Here is a 20277-nt window from a genome sequence, read left to right as displayed (position 1 = left end):
CTACAGCTATGACCTACACCACAGCTGCGGCAGTGCTGGATCCTTTAAGCCGCTGCTCCTGGGCAGGAGAACGAATCTGTGCCAAGCCGCTGCAGTCGGATTCTTAACCTACTATACCATGGCAGGAATTCCTCTCCCTATGTAATTGGCAGTAATGTAAATCACTGTCTTTTCTAACTTTGCCAATATGTGAAAAATGGTGTTTTAATGGCATAAATATATATATACACATATACATATATATAGCATTAGATATCTTCTCATACTTTTTTTTTTTTTTTTTTTTTTTTTGGCCACACAGCATGCAGAAGTTCCCAGACCAAGGATCAAACTTCAGTCACAGCAGTGACAATGCCAAATCTTTAACCACTAGGCCACCAGGGAGCTCCTATCTTTTCATACATTTATTGATATTTTTTCTATAAAGTAATTCTTCTATAAACTGCTTATTTATATCCTTCTCCCATTTAAAAAACTGAGTCTCATTTTTTTATTGATTGATAGGAATACTTAATGTGTTTTGGATATTAATAATTTTTCATATATATTGCAAATATTTTGTCACGTCTTTTTATTTTGTTCATTATTTCTTTGCCTAGACATCAATGTTACATCTTTACCTAGTGAATTGTGTCTACCTTTTTAAAAATTACTTTTGGATAATATAATCTGTATAAGTAGGCTTTCCATACTCAAAGTTATTAAAATATCTTTTTATACTGGATTTTTAGCACTATAATTGTTTTAACATTTAAAAATCTAATCCAGGAGTTCCTGTTGTGGTGCATCGGAAACAAATCCAACTAGTATCCTTGAGGATGAGGGTTCGATCCCTGGCCTCGCTTAGTGGATCTGAGATCCAGTGTTGCAGTGAGCTGTGGTGTAGGTCATAGACATGGCTTAGGTCCCACATTGCTGTGACTGTGGTACAGGCTGGCAGCTGCAGGTCTCATTCAACCCCAGCCTGGGAATTTCCATATGCCGCAGGTACAGCCCTAAAAAGCAAAAATATTTAAAAAATTAAAAATAAGTATCTAATCCAACTCCATTCTATTTTTGTGAATGATATGAGTTAGGGATTTGCTACACAGACATGAGGTATATATTCTATCGAGACCTCCTTTTGCCCAGTGGTTGAAAACCAATTTGGACTTACTTTCAGTTCCTGGGCAACTTTCTGAGAAATAACATCCATATTTCTAACTAAAACTGAAACAGAAAACAAGCACAATTTTTAAGACTTTTGTTCACTGTATTCTAAAGAACCATAAAGCTGGGTGTCCCTTTTTTGTGACTGGGTCTCTGTGCCTCTTCTTCTTTTTAATGATTTTTATTTTTTCCATTATAGTTGGTTTACAGTGTTCTGTCAGTTTTCTACTGTACAGCAAAGGGACCCAGTCTCTCTCTCTCTCTCTCTCTCACACACACACACACACACATTCTTTGTCTTACATTCTCCTTCATCATGTTCCATCGCAAGTGACTAGATATAGTTCCCTGTGCTATACAGCAGGATCTCACTGCTTATCCACTTCAAAAGCAATAGTTTGGGAGTTCCCGTCGTGGCACAGTGGTTAACGAATCCAACTAGGAACCATGAGGTTGTGGGTTCGGTCCCTGCCCTTGCTCAGTGGGTTAAGGATCCGGCGTTGCCATTGCCGTGAGCTGTGGTGTAGGTCACAGACGTGGCTCGGATCCCGAGTTGCTGTGGCTCTGGCATAGGCCGGTGGCTACAGCTCCGATTCGACCCCTTACCTGGGAACCTCCATATGCTGCAGGAGCGGCCCAAAGAAATAGCAAAAAGACAAAAAAAAAAAAAAAGCAATAGTTTGCATCTATTAACCCCAGACTCCCAGTCCATCCCCCTCCCCCCTCTCCCCCTCGGCAACCACAAGACTGTTCTCCAAGTCCATGAGTTTCTTTTCTGTGGAAAGGTTCATTTGTGCTATATATTAGATTCCAGATATGTGATATCATATGGTATTTGTCTTTCTCTTTCTGACTTATTTCACTAAGTACGAGAGTCTCTAGTTCTATCCATGTTGCTGCAAATGGCATTATTTTGCTCTTTTTTATGGCTGAGCCTGTGCCTCTTTTTCTATTTGCATCCATCTATGCACCTTGTCTCTCTCGCTGTGCTACACACTCCTTTCCTTCTCCTTCCTCCCAGGGCTCTCTCACTTGTCTCCTTCTCTGTTTCTCTTCTTTTTCATAGCCATCCACAGTGTTGACCATCTTAAATGGTTTTTTTTAATGATTTGTTCTGGTTAATAGCATTTCATAGTCTCAGTGCATTTTCTGTTTGTTTTGGAACAAGTCTTTATTTGCCTAACTGTGAATTTCCATATAGTTGTAAAATGTATGGTAAACAGAAGATTTGGGGATTTCAAGCATTTATAGTTAAGACTCAACATACACACACACACGTATATATTTAACTCATAAACAGCCTTAGAACATTTAAAATGCCTTTTGAGAAAGGGGGGAAAAATCCACTTTCATGATTATTCAGTATGTATACATTTTCCACTATTTTTAATCATGGAATAAATAATTGTATTCTGCCTGCTCTTCACTTAAAAACATGTACTTATATTTCTATGTGGTCCCGTTGGGGGCATTACAGCAGTGTGAATTGAAGATGGGCCATGGAGTTAAATTTGTCTCCATGTTAACTAAAGGGTGATCCTGAGTGATAGCCTTAGCCTCTCAGTTCCTCTTCTCTTCGAGGCAGATAGTAAAACCCACCCAAGGCTGTTGTGAGGATTAAAATGTGATGAGAAGACACACTCATCGACACGCCTGTTTCAGCAAAGGAACACATCAGCCGGGTTGGTTCTCTGAGTTGCGTATGTGAATGTGTGAGTGTGTGTGTGGCGGGGTTGTGGGTTTGGGTGTGTTTTCTATGTCACGGTAAAGAAAAAAGAAGGAGGCACGTGGTTAAGCTCGCAGGAGGTGGATTCCATGGGTGTTAATTTCAGTTCCTTTCGTAAGAAGAGCTCAGAATCACAAGAGGGAAACTTGCCCCAAAGATGAGCCTCGCATGTACAACCTTGGCCAGCTTCCTCCTGATTTTCATTGTTTCCAACAAAGGTAAGTTGTGTGAGTCTCCCCTGTCACCATCAGAAGCTTCTCTGGAGTCCTGAACTGAGCATAAAAGTCAAAGAATTCACAGCCTAGCTTTCCCTGGCAGCGAGTTACCTCAGTAACTCTCTTGCTTTTTATAGGTACAGTCTCTCAAATTACTGAGGTTGTCTGGGGCATCGTGGATCAAGACATCAACCTGGACATTCCTGAACTTTCAAAACATGATAACGTAGATCATATACGATGGCAGAAGAATGAAAACAAGATCGCAGAATTTAAAAAAAACAAAGAAACTCACCCTGTGAAAGACACATACATGATGTTACCAAATGGAACTCTGAGAATTAAAGATCTGAAGAGAGATGATGAGGGTATCTACAAGGTAACTGTCTATGCTACGGATGGAAAACACATGCTGGAGAGAAAATTTGATTTGCAGATTCTAGGTAAGTCTTTATCCCCTAAATTCCTCCATCTCAGTACAGGTGCTATTATTTAGCAAGTTGGGGACAAGCGTTGATGGAATGTCCTTAGCCCTGACCTTGGCCTTGGGGGAGCCTTAAAGGAAGTGGAATGCACCCCTCCTGCCTGGGTGCAGGCTCCAGGGAGAGAGAGAATCCACAGCAAATAGACCCTCAAGTCTATACACCTCAAAATCTTTCTTCACTGGTTATGGGGATGCCGGAGAGTGCAGAATCTGGATTGGGATGGCATTAACCAGGAGGAGGGGAGTAGATGGGTAGATGGAAAAGGTGGCCATGCCAGATAAGGATGAAAAGGCAAGCTAGGTATGGGGCTGGGACAGGGATGCAGACTGGAAAGCAGTGGGTTTCCATGCAGAGAACCAATTTCAAGCCGGGATGTCCTGAAGGCGTCCTTGTAAGGCAGAAAAGGGCTGGAAACAACGAAGTTAAGGATGAACAGCCCTTGCTCTAATCTATTCACCATCAGTAATGATCAAAGGTAGAAGGTGATTTTTGCTGATACCTGTAGAAAACACACCAGGGGTGGCTTTGGACATCGATGCATGTCCTGCGAGGGCAGCAGTGGCTTCCATGGAAGGTGGAAGCATGAAAACCAGTCCAGAAGCTGCTGCTTTAATCCAAGTGAAGTAGGAAGGGGCTGCTTGGTGAGTCTATTCATGTTTCTCAGTGGAATCAGCTGAGGTGCTAGGAAAGTCAGCAGCACTGAAGTCCCATCCCAGACCAATTAAATCAGAGTTTATTGGTGCTGGGCCTGAGCATCGCAGGTGCTGAATTCCCCCATGATTTTAATGAGCAGCTGATGACCACCGGCCCAGATGAAAGGGTGCCCATAAAATGCCTGGAGAATGATTATACTAAGGGTCCTGTGTGGAGAAAAGAGGAACAAAGCAGCTTGAGCTTGGGAGAGAGGGATGAGAAAGTGGAGCTGAAATGACGACTGACAGTGAAGGTGTTCCCGCTGCGGCTCAGCGGGTGAAGAACCCGAGTATTATCCACGAGGATGCAGGTTTGATCCCTGGCTTTGCTTAGTGGGTTAAGCATTCGGCGTCAGCACAAGCTACGATTTAGGACGCACGTGTGGCTCAGACCTGCAGTTGCCGTGCCCGTGGCATAGGCCAGCAGCTGCAGCTCTGATTGGACCCCTAGCCTGGGAACTTCCATATTCTGGATGTCATCCCTAAAAGAAAAAGAAATGACACTGAAGTGGCAGGTCCAGGGAACAGGGTATGGTTACCAAGTGAGAAGAGGAAGCTGTATTTGGCTTGGAAAGAGAGGCAGGAACCCTAGCATGAGCACCAGCCAGAGATTCAGTGAGCAAATAAACACTTCTGTGCTTCACACAGGAAATGCCACCACAAAGAGGGCCTCCTTCTCCTACCGAGCGTCACCCCCAGCCCTGTTCTTAGCACATGGACCTGGTGGCAGCCCCCCTCCAACCATCACAGACACATCAGCTCCCCTGCAAATGACAATTCTCCACACCTCAGTCCTGCAGCAGAATGGGGAGTACATTCCAGAATGGGGTGAAACAGAATGGAGTCAGAAGGGCCCTCTCCCTGTGGGCGCTGGGAACCACATGTCATGACTCCTGCCAGCCTGGGCTTGAGTGTCCTGTTTTGAACTTGAGCCTCATATTTGTGTTTTGTTTAGTGTGGCAGTGAGGATAATGGCCCCCAGCAAGGTGTCAGGGCTTTGCTACATGGTCTTATTTAAGGTTCCCCCAAATCCTGAGAGGTAGCTGTTATTATCCCCTTATTATCTATAGGGAAACAGAAGTGGCTTGACAAGAGTAGAATCAGGATCCAAACCCAAGGCTGTTTTTAGTGAGGACAGTGACATTCCTTTCTGCCATCCCCCCACCCCCAAACAGCTTTATTGAGATATAATTCACATACCATAAAATTCGAACATTTAAAGTGTAGGATTCCATCACATTTAGTATATTCACGGCATTGTACAACCACCGCCATAACCAATTTTAGAATATTTTCATGACCTCAAAAACACACCGTCACTCCTCAAAAATACACCCTCACTCCTCAAAAATACACCCTCACGTCCTCTGGCCAAAAAACAGAGATCTTACCAGGAAACAATAGCCACTTCACTGTGTGTGAGAGAGAGAGAATATCGCATAGCATCTCAATTTGTGCTCCGGTCACTGTTTCTTGCCACATGGCCTTGGGCAAATTCTCTATCTGCTCTGAGTCTGATTTTCATAGTAACAACTCCCTGGGCTGTTTAGCAGGACAAACTTCAGGGAGGCAACTAAGCATAAGTGCCAGGTGTGCCTAGGACACCATGCCTGCTTCCTCGGGGCTGATGCTCTCCCCATCTCTTTGTTCATCCATGCTTCTCAGGCTCCAATCTTGATACCCACATCGCCTTAATGAAGGGGCTGCTGCCCACGGATGAAGAGGCAGTAGGAAGCCCTTTGAAAGCAGATATTGAGGAGTATGTCCTAACAACCTGGAATCAAAGAGCTCTCAACTACAAGAAGTGCCCACTCAATCAGACCATGCCTCTCGTAGGAAGTTATCTTACAGAGAAGATATAACAAAGATATGACTTCCAGAGGCTGTGCATCGCTAGGTGGTTTCCATGAGTGAGATACTGGAAAGGATCTTCAAGTCCCCAGCAATTAGCAACTTAGTAATTAAATCAAATATATGTAATTTTAAAAGATGGTGGATATGTGTATTTATTTGTATTCCTAAAGGAAAGAAAGCGCCATAGATCAATAAAGGAAAAAGGGCAGAGTAAAAAAAAAAAAAATCATATGATCTGGTTTTAGATTTTAGGGCATTATTTATACATGTATGCATGCATAGAAAAACACTGGTAAAGAGAGGCACTGAGGAGTTCCCATTGTGACTCAGTGGATTAAGAACCCAACTTAGCATCTCCGTGAGATACATGTTCAATCCCTGGCCTTGCCAGAGGGTTAAGGATTTGGCATTGCTGTAAGCTGTGGCATAGCTTTTTAAAAAAGAAGCTATCCATCTGCATAATGGGTAGAAAGATGCAAAGAGAAAAAGGTGGCAAGTCTGGGTGGGGAAAGAGAGGGAGGATTGAAAAAAAGGGGAGCAGTTGGTCCTGCAGCTCGGAAGTGGTGGAGAAGCATTTGGACCCTGCCCCTGTGATGCCAAGGCCATGGCCTTTTCTTCTTTCATGACGCAGCCTTCAAATACTCTGGTGTCAGAAAAGGAGAGGGAGAGAGTACGTGATGATGAATGTAACAACTACCACCAGTATTATCAGTACCTATCACTGTGCCAGGGCTTTGTCGCATGTCCTCCCTGTGATGACAGGTGGAGAATGTCTTTCTTATCTTTCTCTTACGGAGGAGGGTGTCCAGCCAGGCTCAGTGAGTGGCCGAGCAGCTTTGGGAAGCTGAAGAGCTCTCTCGCTCCAGACCCTGAAGGCCACACCTGGACCCCTGCTCACAGGCCCCTATTAGGGCAGAGGGGATGGGGACTTTCCAGTGTGACCAAGGCCCCTGGCTCACATGTGCCAGTTCCTCCAGGATCAAGTTTCTCACTGCTCTTGAAGCACATCCCCCCCAAGCTCCTGAACATTTGAGAATCAGGATGTGGTAAACCCAGATTACTGAACTTGGACTTACAGGAGTAGGCTCCTCTCCTGACTTGTCATTTATTAGTGCCACTTCTTGGACCATGCATTTAACCTCTCAGAGCCTTGAGCACTTCATCTGTAAACAGGAAGAAAAACTATTCTCTTTGGCAAGATGAAGTATAATATATTTGAAAGCATTTTTTAGGTATAAAACAGCACATAAACATTTGATATATTTTTACTAATAGAGTGTATCTATAAACTGTATCAGAAATATTTTTTTCCTGAATGTGTTGTATAAATAAACTAAAATAGAAATTATTTTTTTAAATAGGTAGGGGGTCTTTGAAATTGTTTCCTGGTCCTTAACTAGCTCAAATTCCCCTCTATAAATTGGTATGTCTTTTACAGTCAATTAATTGCCTAATAGGAACTGAATCTTTATTTTCTTTTCAGATGGGGTCTCAAAACCTGTAATCTCCTGGAGCTGTGCCAACAAAACGGTGACCTGTGAGGTAGCAGAAGGAAGTGACCCTAAGTTAAAACTGTATGTAAATAAGTCCACTGCCAGAGAAGGTCGTCAGAAGGTCATCCTGTGGAAGTGGAACACCAAATGGAGCACATTATTCAAGTGTGTGGCCAGTAACAACGCCAGTGAGCAAATCAGCATGGTGACCATCAGTTGTACGGGTACGTGGTGGGCACTGATCTGAACTTCCAAGGTCACTGTAGCAGCACCCCTTCCTGGCCCATAGCAGAGGACTGCTCAGGGGTGTGGGTGCTTGGGCTGGGAGGCAGCCTTGACTCAGGATGGGAACTGAACACATACCTCTTTCCCCTGGAAATCCTTAAGGGAAGACTTAGAGGAGAGAGCAGGTTGTGTCCTGTGATTACCCGTCCTGGGAATCTTCTCAGAGAGCAGGATTTAACCTCAGGCAATGAAAGAGATTCTCTCCAGAAAAAAGCCTTGCTGAGTTGATGAGACAGAAGGAGCTTTGTGGTTATCCCATAGAGACAGATAGCCGCTTCCCAGAGAGGCAAGGTGACTTGTCCAAAATCCCACAGCTAGTCAGTGACCGTGACTGTGACTCCTAGGACAATGCTGGAGAAGGAGTAAAGGAGGTTCCTTTCTGGAGGGCCAGCACCTTCCATCAGAGCAAGGGCAGAAGGGCCACAGAAACCCTGGGCGTTAGAGGCCCGCAGAGAGGAAGCGCTAGAGGCGGGGAGGACCGTGAACACAGTGGAGCAACACTCTTCCTGCCTCGGAGCTGCCCTCCCAGCATGGTTGCTGGCACTGGAAGTCCCCAGACTCCAAGAGCCTGCGTTCTTCCCTGGACCTCCAGCTTGACATGACCCCCAGAAGTAACTGTTGAGATTCCACCTGCCACAGTACTCAATTCTGGGCTGGAAGCTGGGGCTTGGGCTCATAGTTTGGATCTGTCTGACCAGGACAGAGTTCCCTCCCCTGGCTGGGCTTCAGCCACCTGGTCCACAGAGATTAAGCCCTGTGATCTTCGAGAGTTGGCTCCTCTGATGCTCTGCGGTATCTTTTCAGTGCTGTCTGCTCAACCTCCTGCAGCAAAATTGAGCACAAAAAATAGTCATCTGGCCAGAGGCCCTCAATTTTTCCAGCAACTATGGCTGCTCAGTGACCCTAGGGAGCAGCCCTGAGCTGGTGTGAAGTCAGAAGTAAGGCTTTCTAATATACTCCTTGAATTAGTTATCAGTTGCTGCATAATAAATGACCCCATATTTAGTGGCTTAAAACCACAAGCCGTTATTGTCTCAGTTTCTGTGGAACACAAATCTGGGAGTAGTTTAGCTGGATGACTCTGGCTCAGAGGCTGTCAGGAGGCTATAATCCAGGCAGTGGCAGGGGCTGGGGGCTGTCCATAAGATGCAGGGGCTACTGGGGAAAGTCCACTTCCAGGTTCACTCATGGTGGGCACTGGGCTGTTCCCAATGCAGCAGCTAGCTGCCCTCAGAGCAGCCTATGAGAGAGCCAGCAAGAGCCCAAGACTACAGCTGTGGTCTGTTTGTAACTTCATCTCAGGAGTGTTGGCTAGCCTACCACTCCTGCTGCATTCTATTCACTAGAAGCCACTCAGTAAGTCCAGCCCACAGTCCATCAGAGGGGACCCCACAGGTGGGACACCAGGAGGCAGGGGCCAGTGGAAGCCACCCTAGAGTCTGCCAGTCACATGCTTGGACCAGAGTTACCTCACCTGCTCATGGTGCCACCAGCCATTCCTCCGTGTCCCTCCGTCACTAAGGCACAGTGAATGAAGTCGTCCCTCCTCAACTCCACAGGCTCTCATCCCCCTTCAGGAGACTCTGGAGTAGAGTTGCCAGACTGAGCAAATAAAGACAGGATAAATATGTCCCAAATGTTGCGTGGGACCTACTTATGTGAAAGATTATTCATTGTTTCCTTCAAGTTTAACTGGCATCCTGTATTTCATCTGGAAACCCTACTCCATGTTTATTTTAACTACATCCCTTTGGTATACACATGTGTGTGCATTAGGGAGGGAGGGAGGGAGGGCTCTAGGTTTGGAAGACTGCGACAGTCCTGCCCCTTAGTCTATGGGGCAGAATAGAAGCCAGTTTAGGAAAGAAGCCACTAGAGAGATGGGGGAATACCCAGGGGCAGTCTGTGTGTGTGTGGTTGGGCGGGGGGCAGGGGGGGAGCATTGAGGCTGTTCTGGAAGACCGTTAAAGGGATCTGGATGTTTTGCCCAAAAAGGCCAAGGCCAAGGCAGAGGGGAGCAATGGTTAGATGGATGTCTTGGCTCGGAAAAGGTGGGTATGAACTTGAAACCAAACTAGTTGGAGGAAGGAGCAGATTTGGACACATAAGAAGGACTCTACCACAAACACTCCCAGGCACATTATGGCTAAGAGGGAGTGCAGGAAGGAGTGTGGCTGGATTTAGAGACTGTGAAGACAGAGTCTTGAACAGCAGAGACACAGCTGCCTCTGATGCAGGCTGGAATGTTCCCCACCGACAGCACCCAGAGTGCTGGGATGCACAAACGTACAAACAGGCTGTGTAGGGCGCTCCTATATTCCTAAGTGTGCCCAGGTAAGGGCCTGGTTGCCCCGTCTGAGGACTCTGAGGGAAGACCAGCTAGCAGCTTAGTTCTGTGCTCCCCAAATGTCCTAGGCCTGCCATGGCCCCCAGGTCAGGCTCTGGGACGTCCTCAGCTCAGCCCCAGGAAGACTCCAATAGCCCTGGCCCTTCCGCCAAGCAGGCAGAGCCTAAGGGACCTCCCCTTCCTTTCCCAGCCCCATTTCACCAGCACTTTAGGATTATATCTGCTTTTCTACTGGAAGCCCCTTCATCCAAGAGCAGATAGAGGTAGTGTACCTGGAAGGCAAAGAATGGGTCCAGAGAGAGACTTGGGAAAGAAAGCAAGAATTCACAAAGCACTGTAGTCTGAAAACCTGTTTAGTTTGGTATCTGAGCCTCTGGCTTACTCCTACGGCTCATCCTGAGCTTCATGTGTAAATGTCTTCTCAGGAATGTCTGGCTACAGACAGGTTTCCTCGTGATGCTGGGCTGAGCTCTGTTCTCCAGATGTACAAGGCCCCTGACACCTGGCCCCAGCTGCTGCCTCTCTGACTGCTATTGACTCACAAAGAGGCAGACAGCCCAGCACCCCTCCCGGGAAACTGCTCCCAGAAGCGCCACTACACAGAGGTGTAGCCAGAGCAGGCCCTCATCTTTGTGTGTAGTTTTACAGTTTACAAAGCACTTCACATCTATTATCTGATTGACTTCCAACAGCCACCTGTGATGTAAATTCATTATCTCCATTTTTTCAAAGAAAGGAACAGGCTCAGAGAGGTGAAGTAACTTGCCCAAGATCACACAGCTCTCACCTTGAGAGCCTGCACATTTCTCTGAGCACAGTCGTCGTTATCCCCATGGTGTTATAGCGACGGAAGGTCTGTGAGCTGAAGATCAAGCCCACTGCTACTGCTCACACACTGCGTGTCTGAGGTTCTTGCACAGTCCAGGGAAAATCTGGCAGGGGGCTGCTGGTTTTGAGGGCAGAGAGCTAAGCTAGACACGTGAAATGGGTACTCGGTCTTTGGAAACTGCCTGGTCAAGCAGGTGAGGAAAAGATCATGTCGTAGAAGGGGAGCCAGAGATGCAGCTGGATAAACAATGCAGGAACATTGAGACGAGGGGCTGATTAAAGATCACTCGGGAATGGAGACTGCGAGGCCTCGGGAAACTCATCCTCCCTCTCTGGGCCTTGTCAGCGAAATCAGAGGTTACGCTTGACTGTCTCTAAGCTCTTTCTCAGATCTAAACTTCTGTGACCTTCTGCTTGATAGGGGGCAGGGGACAGTGCCTTGGCCCCTGAAGAATCAGGCATTTCAGGTCCAGGAGAGCACTCCTCCAAGGAGCCTTCTGAAGGGGTTTATCTTGGACCCCGCACCTCTTCAGCTATTGATCCAATTCGCTAGCCTCCGTGAGTGTGGCCAGCTCTTTTATCCGTAAGACAAGAGGCAGGGGTCCTGGAGTCCTTGGCCAGAGCACTGAAATGGCCCCTCTCCCCAGGACCCTCCTGTCCATCCTGCCTGTTCCTCTTGCAGGGCAAGGTCTGGATATCTATCTCATCATCGGCATCTGCGGAGGAGGCACCGTATTCCTCATCTTCATAGCACTACTCATATTCTACACCAGCAAGAGGAAAAAGCAGAGCAGCAGGAGAAATGGTAAGCCCCCCTCCACTGTCCCACCGCCCGCCCAGGTGAAATCCCCGTGGCAACAACGCATGGGGCTGGCACTTAGAGTCTGGAAAGAAAATAATGGAGATGAGGCGTTTCAGAATGTCAGGGCTGTAGCCGGCGGTTACAGTTTGTTCCATTTTGTGGTTAGCTTGATTTTTAAAAAACACATTCTCAGTGGTGACAATGTGGGAGCTTTGAGAAGCTCGATCCAGGACAGCCTCACTGGAATCCACCACCACAAGGCTGTGGGGACACATTTTGAAGGAGCCCCATATAGCTACGTGGGTAGAAAGACTAGCTTCAAAACATCATTTCTGTGAACAAACTTCTTGTCCTCTCCCAAGGGGGTGGCCAAGGTGTGTTCAGGACCAGGCTCCTAGGAATACAGTAAAATTTCAGGGCATCAGGGACTCACAGGAACACACTTGTGCTAAAACTGGGTGTTTATGTCCCCTTCTCAAGTCACTGTTCTGAGATGTCAGGGCTACGAGTGCTTCTTGGTCAGGCCTGTCTGCCAACCAAGAATGAAAAGGTCAGGCTCACAAGTGAGGAATTGGCTTGAGGGTCAGCCAGGACACCCAGGGCAGTGTGTTCAGATAATGGTGCTTCTGTGGACACTGGGATGGGGGTGTTGGGACTCCATGCTACAGGTGGTATCCAGCAACGGGTATCCAGCCATCAGCAGGATATGTGGCCAGGTAGGTGGGTCCCTTGGGTTCTGGGCAAGCTCACATTCATGGCAGGACAGGGTCCCCCCACATGGGGTCTCTCCCCAGAGCAAACCCTGAATGCCCAGGCCAGCTGCCTGTGGAACCACCAAAGACATGGTCTGAATTTTCCCAGGCAGTGGTGGCCTTGAGCCACTTTAGATTTGGCTTCCTTGCTTTAGACTTCTTTCTGCAGGCCTCCTTCCGGTCCCTGCCCCCAGCATGGCCCCACGCTTCAAAAGAATTGTTTGTTGAGTCCCACAGGCACTCACAGCTTCCTCACTTCTGGGCCCTGCTCAGGCGGTTCTCTGCCCCTCTTTTCCCTGCAAAGGCTCTTCCCCCACTGCCTAATGGTCAAAGATTGTGTATTCTTCCAAGGTAGACCTTGCAGCCACCCCATGACAAGGCAGTGGCTCTCTCACCAAGCTGAACTGACCCATGTGCTGACTAGCTCTCACTGACAAAGCAATTCGCTGTGTCAGGGACTGATCTCTGTAATGATGTTTTACATTCATTATCTCATCCAACTTTCCGAGTAATCTTATGAGATAGATAATATTCTTTCAGATGAGGAAGTTTAAGTTCAGTGGGGGATTTTTTTGTTTGTTTTTGGTCTTTTTAGGGCCGCACCTGTGGCATACGGGAGTTTCCAGGCGAGGGGCCAAACTGGAGCTACAGATGCCAGCCACAGCCACAGCCACGGCCACAGCAACACCAGACCCAAGCTGCATCTGCAACCTACACCACTGCTCACAGTATTGCCAGATCCTTAACCACTGAGTGCGGCCAGGGAGCGAACCCACATCCTCATGGATACTAGGCGGGTTCGTTACCGCTGAGCCACAATGAGAAGTGCTAAGTTCAGTGGGATGAAATGATTTTTCCCACATCCTGTGTCCAGGGGGCTGAGTCAGGATGAGGGTAAGGTGAACAAGGAACCTAGGGTGTGAGAGCTTGAGGAGATCTGCACCCTCAGGGTCAGCTCTGCCTTGTACAACCCCAGGAGTTCGGGCCTCCTTTAGTTTGGGGCCCCGGTGTCCTGCTTGCTTCACCCTAGTCCCAGCTCAGGGTTGAGTAACCAGGAGATGCAGAGGGGGAGGAGGACACTGAGGCTGGAGGCATTCCATGGAGCCAATACGTGGCTGAGACTGAAGGTGCGAGCGTGGGCATGCCAGGGCATACCATCCTGCTCTGACTGGCAGGCTGCACAGAGCTGTAGCTAACCTTGTCCAAGTCTGCCCGGGGTCTCAGCCCCTTGGACACACCCCACCCCTCCTCCCAGAACTCGTTGCTCTTTGCCTGCACCTCTCTGGTGGCCCTGGACCCGTACCAGAGACACTGTGATGTGCAGTCCTGGTTCCTGTCACTCACTTGATTTTAGCCTTCCTGAGGTCCATGCTTGTGTCTGAGCCACTGCTGCCACTTAGCAATGGCACCTAACATCTAGAAGATGGGGAATAAGTATTCAAAGAACAAATGAACAAAACAGTTGTGGTGGGGGGGTGAGGGCGACAGGTTGTAAGTGAATGGCCCAAGCTGGCCATACAGGGATGGCAAAGGACTCCGGCTGGTTTCACAGCTGGGAACTGGGATTGGGGCGCAGAGTCCTCCCCATGGCCTCCTGGGGGACTTCTGCTACCTTGAGGCACCAAAGATGACACAGAGGATGTTTTTCCCTTTCTGTGCATAGAGCACACCCGCCTCTCTCCACCAAAACAACACCCTTTGGCTTTAAGTTGACATATTCAAAGCCGCCTGAGACCTGGATTTCCTGCCATCGGAGGAGGCTGTTTGGACTCACATTGTCACTCAAGAGGGTGATGCTCAGAGAGGGCAGGGGCTTCCTAAGCCATGTGCCCCGGATTGATACAGGCGGCCCCGGCTTCCCCCAGGGAGAGTGTCCTCTTTCTAGCTTTCTAGAGCACTAGAGGAGCACTATTAGGGTAACCTAGGGCGCAGGGACTGGAACACCTAACCTGTAGCACAAAGGAGGCCAGAGCACCCAGTAGGACCTTCCAGGTCTACAGCATCTGGGCATCCTCAGAGATTTCCTGTGTGATTTTTTTTTTCTCTTTTTTCTTTCTTTTTTTTTTTTTTTTTTGCCATTTCTTGGGCCTCTTCCTGAGGCATATGGAGGTTCCCAGGCTAGGGGTCTAATCGGAGCTGTAGCTGCCAGCCTACGCCAGAGCCACAGCAACGCAGGATCCGAGCCACGTCTGCAACCTACACCACAGCTCACGGCAATGCCGGATCCTTAACCCACTGAGCAAGGGCAGGGATCGAACCTGCAACCTCATGGTTCCTAGTCGGATTTGTTAACCACTGCACCACGACGGGAACTCCCCTGTGTGATCTTAAAACAAGCAAAGGAAAAATTACATTACTGTGGGTTGTGCACTTGTCTTCACGGACTGCCACCGCAAAAAGCAGAAAATCCCATACTGGTGACCAGAAGAGGAAGTCTTTTTCTTTCAAATCCAAGAGGATGGGGCTTGCTTATGAATTTCTGAGAAACCAGTACGTTTTTAAGGGCTAAAAAGACCCTTGCAGGAGTTCCTGTTGTGGCTTAGTGGTAACTATCCAACTAGTATCCCTGAGGATGTGGGTTTGATCCCTGGCCTAGCTCAATGGGTTGAGGATCCAGCCAGCACTGCTGTGAACTGTGGTGTAGGTCACAGATGCAACTTGGATCCCATGTTTCTGTGGCTGTGGTGCAGGCCAGCAGTACAGCTCTGATTCGACCCTTAGCTTGGGAACTTCCATATGCTGCAGGTGTGGCCCTAAAAAGACAATAAAATAAAATAAACAAAACAAAATAAAAAGCCCCTTGCAAATATCCCAACCCCTCACCAGAATGTGGGTTGAACTGCAGCAGAATTGGGAGAAAGGCAGATCTAACAGAAAGACCCATGTGGAGGCAGGTGGTTACTAAGTCCTCTCTGACTCCTCAGAGACTACGCCAGGGCTCTAGCCCTGAGGAACTCTCAGCTGGTCCCTAGGATGACTCAGAGGCAGCGCTGGGGTCTGAGCCCTCTCTGTTCCCTGGAGACCCAGACACAAAGCCCTCCACGGGTCTTCTTGCCGCCGGCTCCCTGAGTTCTCCAAGGCCTGGGCTCTCACTCTGCCTTGCCATGGGCCTCTCTGTCTCCGCCATGAGACCTGGGACTTCTAGAGGGTGAGGTGGCTTCTGCTTTCTCATGGCATCCCCAGAGCAGCTAGCACAGGAGGGACACTCAGTACCAGTGACAGTGATCTCTATCGTACCTTGCCGAGAGAACTCTTCAGAGGTTTTTTTGTTGCAGATGAGGAGCTGGAGATAAGAGCGAAGAGAGCGAGCCCCGAGGAAAGGGGCCGGAAGCCCCATCCATTTCCAGGCTCAACTCCTCAAAATCCGGTCATTTCCCAAACTCCTCCAATGCCTGGTCATCGTTCTCAGGCACCTACTCCTCGTCCCGGGCCTCCTGGCCCCCGTGTCCAGCACCCACAGAAGAAGAGGCCTCCTCCTACCCCGGGCACACAAGTTCACCAGCAAAAAGGCCCTCCCCTCCCCAAGCCTCGAGTTCAAACAAAACCTACCCATGAGGCCAAAGAAAACTCATAACTCTGTCTCCTGATGCGGTTGTCCCTTCCCTCTAATTAAAAGAGAACAGAAACTGTCCTTTCCTGTAAAAGGCACTGTGGAGTTTCTCCACTCCAGGCGCGCATGCTAGCCGCTTCCATCAAGCGTGCTCTGCAGGGGGACCGGGACAGCGCCCAAGCCCAGGAGCCACAGCCCTGTCTGTACCATCTAACTCAGCCCCGAGGCCTGACATCTGGAGTCTCTGGCCTCCTCCACCACTGCAGGAAGGGAAAAACCGTCAAAGAGTACGGATTAGGATGATGGGTGACCGAGCACAAAATCCTGGAGATCTCTCAGCCTCTGTCTCACACCATGTGCAGGCATCAGATATCAAGTGGAGGGTGTGGCCGTGTCTTGTTGCAAGCAACCTGCCTGCTGGAGACATGCTTGTCATTTGCTCACCTTATGGGGAGTAGAAGTGAAATAAAAGGCTTGACCTGACACCAGTGTTTACTCATTGTGGAAAGGAGCCCAGCATCCAGCTACGGAATCAGAAAGAGGTGTGCTGGTGAGGTACTGACAGTAGGACCAAATTTGGTCATTCCAATTCAATGGTGCCACCTTAATCCCCATCAGAATAACCAGAATCTACTCCCCAGGTCTCATCTGCAAAGCTGGACCCACAACTTACTGGTAGATTTATATAATGAGTTGAAATCTCTATGTACAAACTTACAACAAGGGGCACCAGAAAACATAATCTCACTTTGGGTCTCACTTGCTTGGCTGTTCAGACATGGTGAAAATGAGCTATAGAACCCTCCCTGAAAAGAGGGGATCCATGAATACTGGAGGTGCCATGAGTCTACCAGACTACATACAGAAGGACAGACTAAGAGATGAATCCCAAGTTTGAAGCAACTCCCAAGGCTTCAGTGACTATAATTAAAAGTCAAACCCCACCACCGGCTAGCAGACATGCTAGCTGTACTTTGGAGGAAGCGGGGGAAGAAAAAAAAAAAAAAACAGTTTACAGTTAAGGTTCTAAAACAATAGATGGTAAGAAAGCACCTGCTTTGAAATGTTGGTACCATGTTGTTTGTGGTCCCATCCGCCCGCCTTCTCCCAGCTTCTTAGACTTACTGAACCTTGTCAAGCTCTGGCAGGAAGCTCTGAGGTTTAAACCACAAAGTCTATGTACATACAGGACTTCCTGTGAGAGCTCAGTGAGGGTTGAACTGCTCTTTTCTCTGAACCTGAGCATCTATTGTTTTAGCACTCAGAGTTACTTATTAAGAATAATGATGAATGAAAGCCCACAGCCTCCTGAAATTTAAACATGAAATCCAGTTAGAGAACAGTCATCACAGCATCTATCCAGTAAGAAAAATGAAGGTCTTAACACTGTCCTGTCCTCTTTCTCCTTCCTCGTTGCAGCCCTGAGCGATTCATTAGCCATCAGGCTAGGATGACTCCCACCCCATTCCCTTCCTGAAGACCCGCACCTCCTGGCCTTTCCACTGCTGTTCTCTGTCCTTCTTCTGAATCTTGGGGTATTACATATGGTACAGAACCATATTGCCTGTAACTATTCAATCCTCATCATTTACTCATTCAACAAACATTTATTGAACTACTACATACTAGGCTCTGGGCTGGGTACTAGGCACACAGAGGTGAACACTGCATTTTTGCTTTCAAGGAGCTCACTATCTAGCTGGGGGAGAGGTGGACTAATTACAGGGTAAACATAACACAGCATGATAAGGATAGGTCAAAATTCAGATTGGGTGGTGGGACTTGGGGTAACACAGAAGGCTTCCTGGAGGATGTGGCATTTGAAGTGAGTTGTAATAGATTAGGACTAGTTAACATGGAGAGGGAGTTTCATGAGCAAAGCTCATGCTGACTACCTGTTTATAGGAGTAGGTTGTTCCTTTTTCATTTACTATGTTTCATTACTTTGAGATACCATTGATTTTCACTGGCACCATTATTTACATATCATAAGAAAGAAAAAAAACCACTCTCAATTGTACTACAACGAATACTAAGATACCAATCAGTTTTAGATCCAACCCCATTTCTGAGGTGTTAAAATGTGAAGGAAAAAAAAAAGTGCTTTTAGAATTGGTGACGTGACTAGTCAATAAGCTTCCCGAAGACATTGGCCATTTCTTGGTATTGCCTGTACCACTTTACTGAAAATATCGCTGGCCAGTTGATTCAACAGGTGAGTATAGTCTTGCTGAAAGGAAGGGACGTGAACATATGTGGCATCTGCATACGTAAAATACACTCTTTGCCTTGCTGGAATCTCCACCATGAGGGGGACACACAGACCTGTGTTCTGTGCTGCCGTCACCCCTGCTGACGCTCTGTGAGCTCCCACGGACCCTGTCCCACAGTGTGGACTTTCTGAGAAGTGCGCGGCCCAGCTGCTGAAGAAGAGCTCGGGGAGACTGTGAAAAAAATACTGACGATTCGGTAGCTTGGGTTGGGGCCTCAGCCTCTATTATTTGATATATGAGAATGAATACTTTGGACAGCAAATATAAATGGCTTGGTTATTGGAAAGAGACACAGTCCATTATAAACTAATAAATAAGCCCTCTCTAACGTGGCTTAGTATACTGTGAGTTTGATTCACCTGCATTAGTTTCCTAACATCTGGCCACATGGGACAGATGGATAAAATCTCATACCCGATGTATTAAAAGCTAAAGAACAGACCTGTGGGATGCCCCACAGAGACTAGATTGAGCCTGCTTTCACCGCCCAGGTCCCATAATCAGGGCACCCTGATGACACATCTGGACATCACAAGACGCAGGTTAAAAGCCATAAGAAGGTGGTGTATTCATAGCAACAAAGGGCAGGGGAGGGGAGGGAGCAAGACCTACCCACTGTCAGGGCTGCTGTGGGGAAGGTGCTCACAGCCAATGTTGGGATGGAGCAATCAGCCTCATGGGTTTCAGCCGTCAAGCAGTCCCAGAGGTCCCAGATGAATGGGGGCAGCATAGCACAGCCGCAAGGACCGGGGAGGCACAACCCAGACCGCAGGGAGCTGCTTCAGCAAGAGAGCAATGCAGAGGTAATGGTGGGGGAGAGGAGCTTCTAGTCACGAGTAGCAGCTTAACTCATGCATCAGCCTTTCCTCTCTTCTGAAATCCAACACAAGTAACGCTAAACTTAACAAAAATAAAAGGCATAAATCACAAGGACAAAGAAAACAGAGAGAAAAAAACCAAAACAAAACAACAGCACAATTAAAAACAGAGGGATTAAATACAAATTTTCTCCTGAATGTTGGGCCTGAGCGCTTATCCTATCCAGCGTACAGAAATCAGGCAGAGGATTCAGAATATTTTCAGGCAGGATACTGGGAAAGATTAATCAGAGCAAAAAAAAAAAAACTTATCAAAAAATCCTATCGGAAAAGACCTAATGATGATGACATCCAAGGTTTCCCAATAAAACCACCGAGCTAGACAACCCTAAAGTCTGCAGACACTAAGCCCCTGCTCCTCCTCACAGGCATTTCTGCCTTTATTCTTTCTCCATCTCCAAATAATCACATTTGGGGATTAGGGCTGCAACGCAGAAATTTCGGTGGGCACGATTTAGTCCATGACCATGTTGACGTGCTACTTGAGGTTCCTAAGAGCAAAAAGGCTCTGTGTGACTTACGGAGAAAACCCGTATAGGCTTCACTGAGGCATGAGTGACAGTGCTACTGCCAATGAGTGCAGTGTTCATCCATCAACAACATATCTTAAATGAGGTGTCTTCAAACAGAAGCACACATAAAACAAGGTGCACTATTGATTGCTTAATAAAAATGTTGTGACCTAAAGGTTCCAGGAAACTAACCCTGTATTTCCCCTGGAACCGTGGTGAGTGTTTGCTATTTCAGTGTTCCTGGTCCACTGTGAATAATGAGAACTGACTGTATATTCATGCCTTTTTTCTCCTTGCACCGCCTTCAGATTAGTGGCCCTTACCGTCACCACCACCCTTACGGGACTGTTGCTGATGACTGCAGTCGCGCTGAGAGCAGGGAGGGTTTACAAGCTCTCCTCTGACCTACCCTTTTCTACCCTGGGTTGTGAACACC

At 47.7% G+C, this 20277-nt stretch overlaps 1 protein-coding gene across 1 annotated transcript; it reads left to right on the top strand.

The window, feature by feature from the left end:
* CD2 (CD2 molecule) lies at window positions 3033–16202 on the top strand. Its single transcript, NM_213776.1, is given in 5 exon segments — window positions 3033–3093; window positions 3228–3533; window positions 7605–7838; window positions 11757–11879; window positions 15904–16202. Coding segments are annotated over 5 exon segments (1023 nt in total).

The sequence above is a fragment of the Sus scrofa genome, chromosome 4, assembly GCF_000003025.6.
Source record: "Sus scrofa isolate TJ Tabasco breed Duroc chromosome 4, Sscrofa11.1, whole genome shotgun sequence".
Classification (NCBI taxonomy): domain Eukaryota; kingdom Metazoa; phylum Chordata; class Mammalia; order Artiodactyla; family Suidae; genus Sus; species Sus scrofa.
This window is presented reverse-complemented; position numbering and strand designations above follow the sequence as displayed.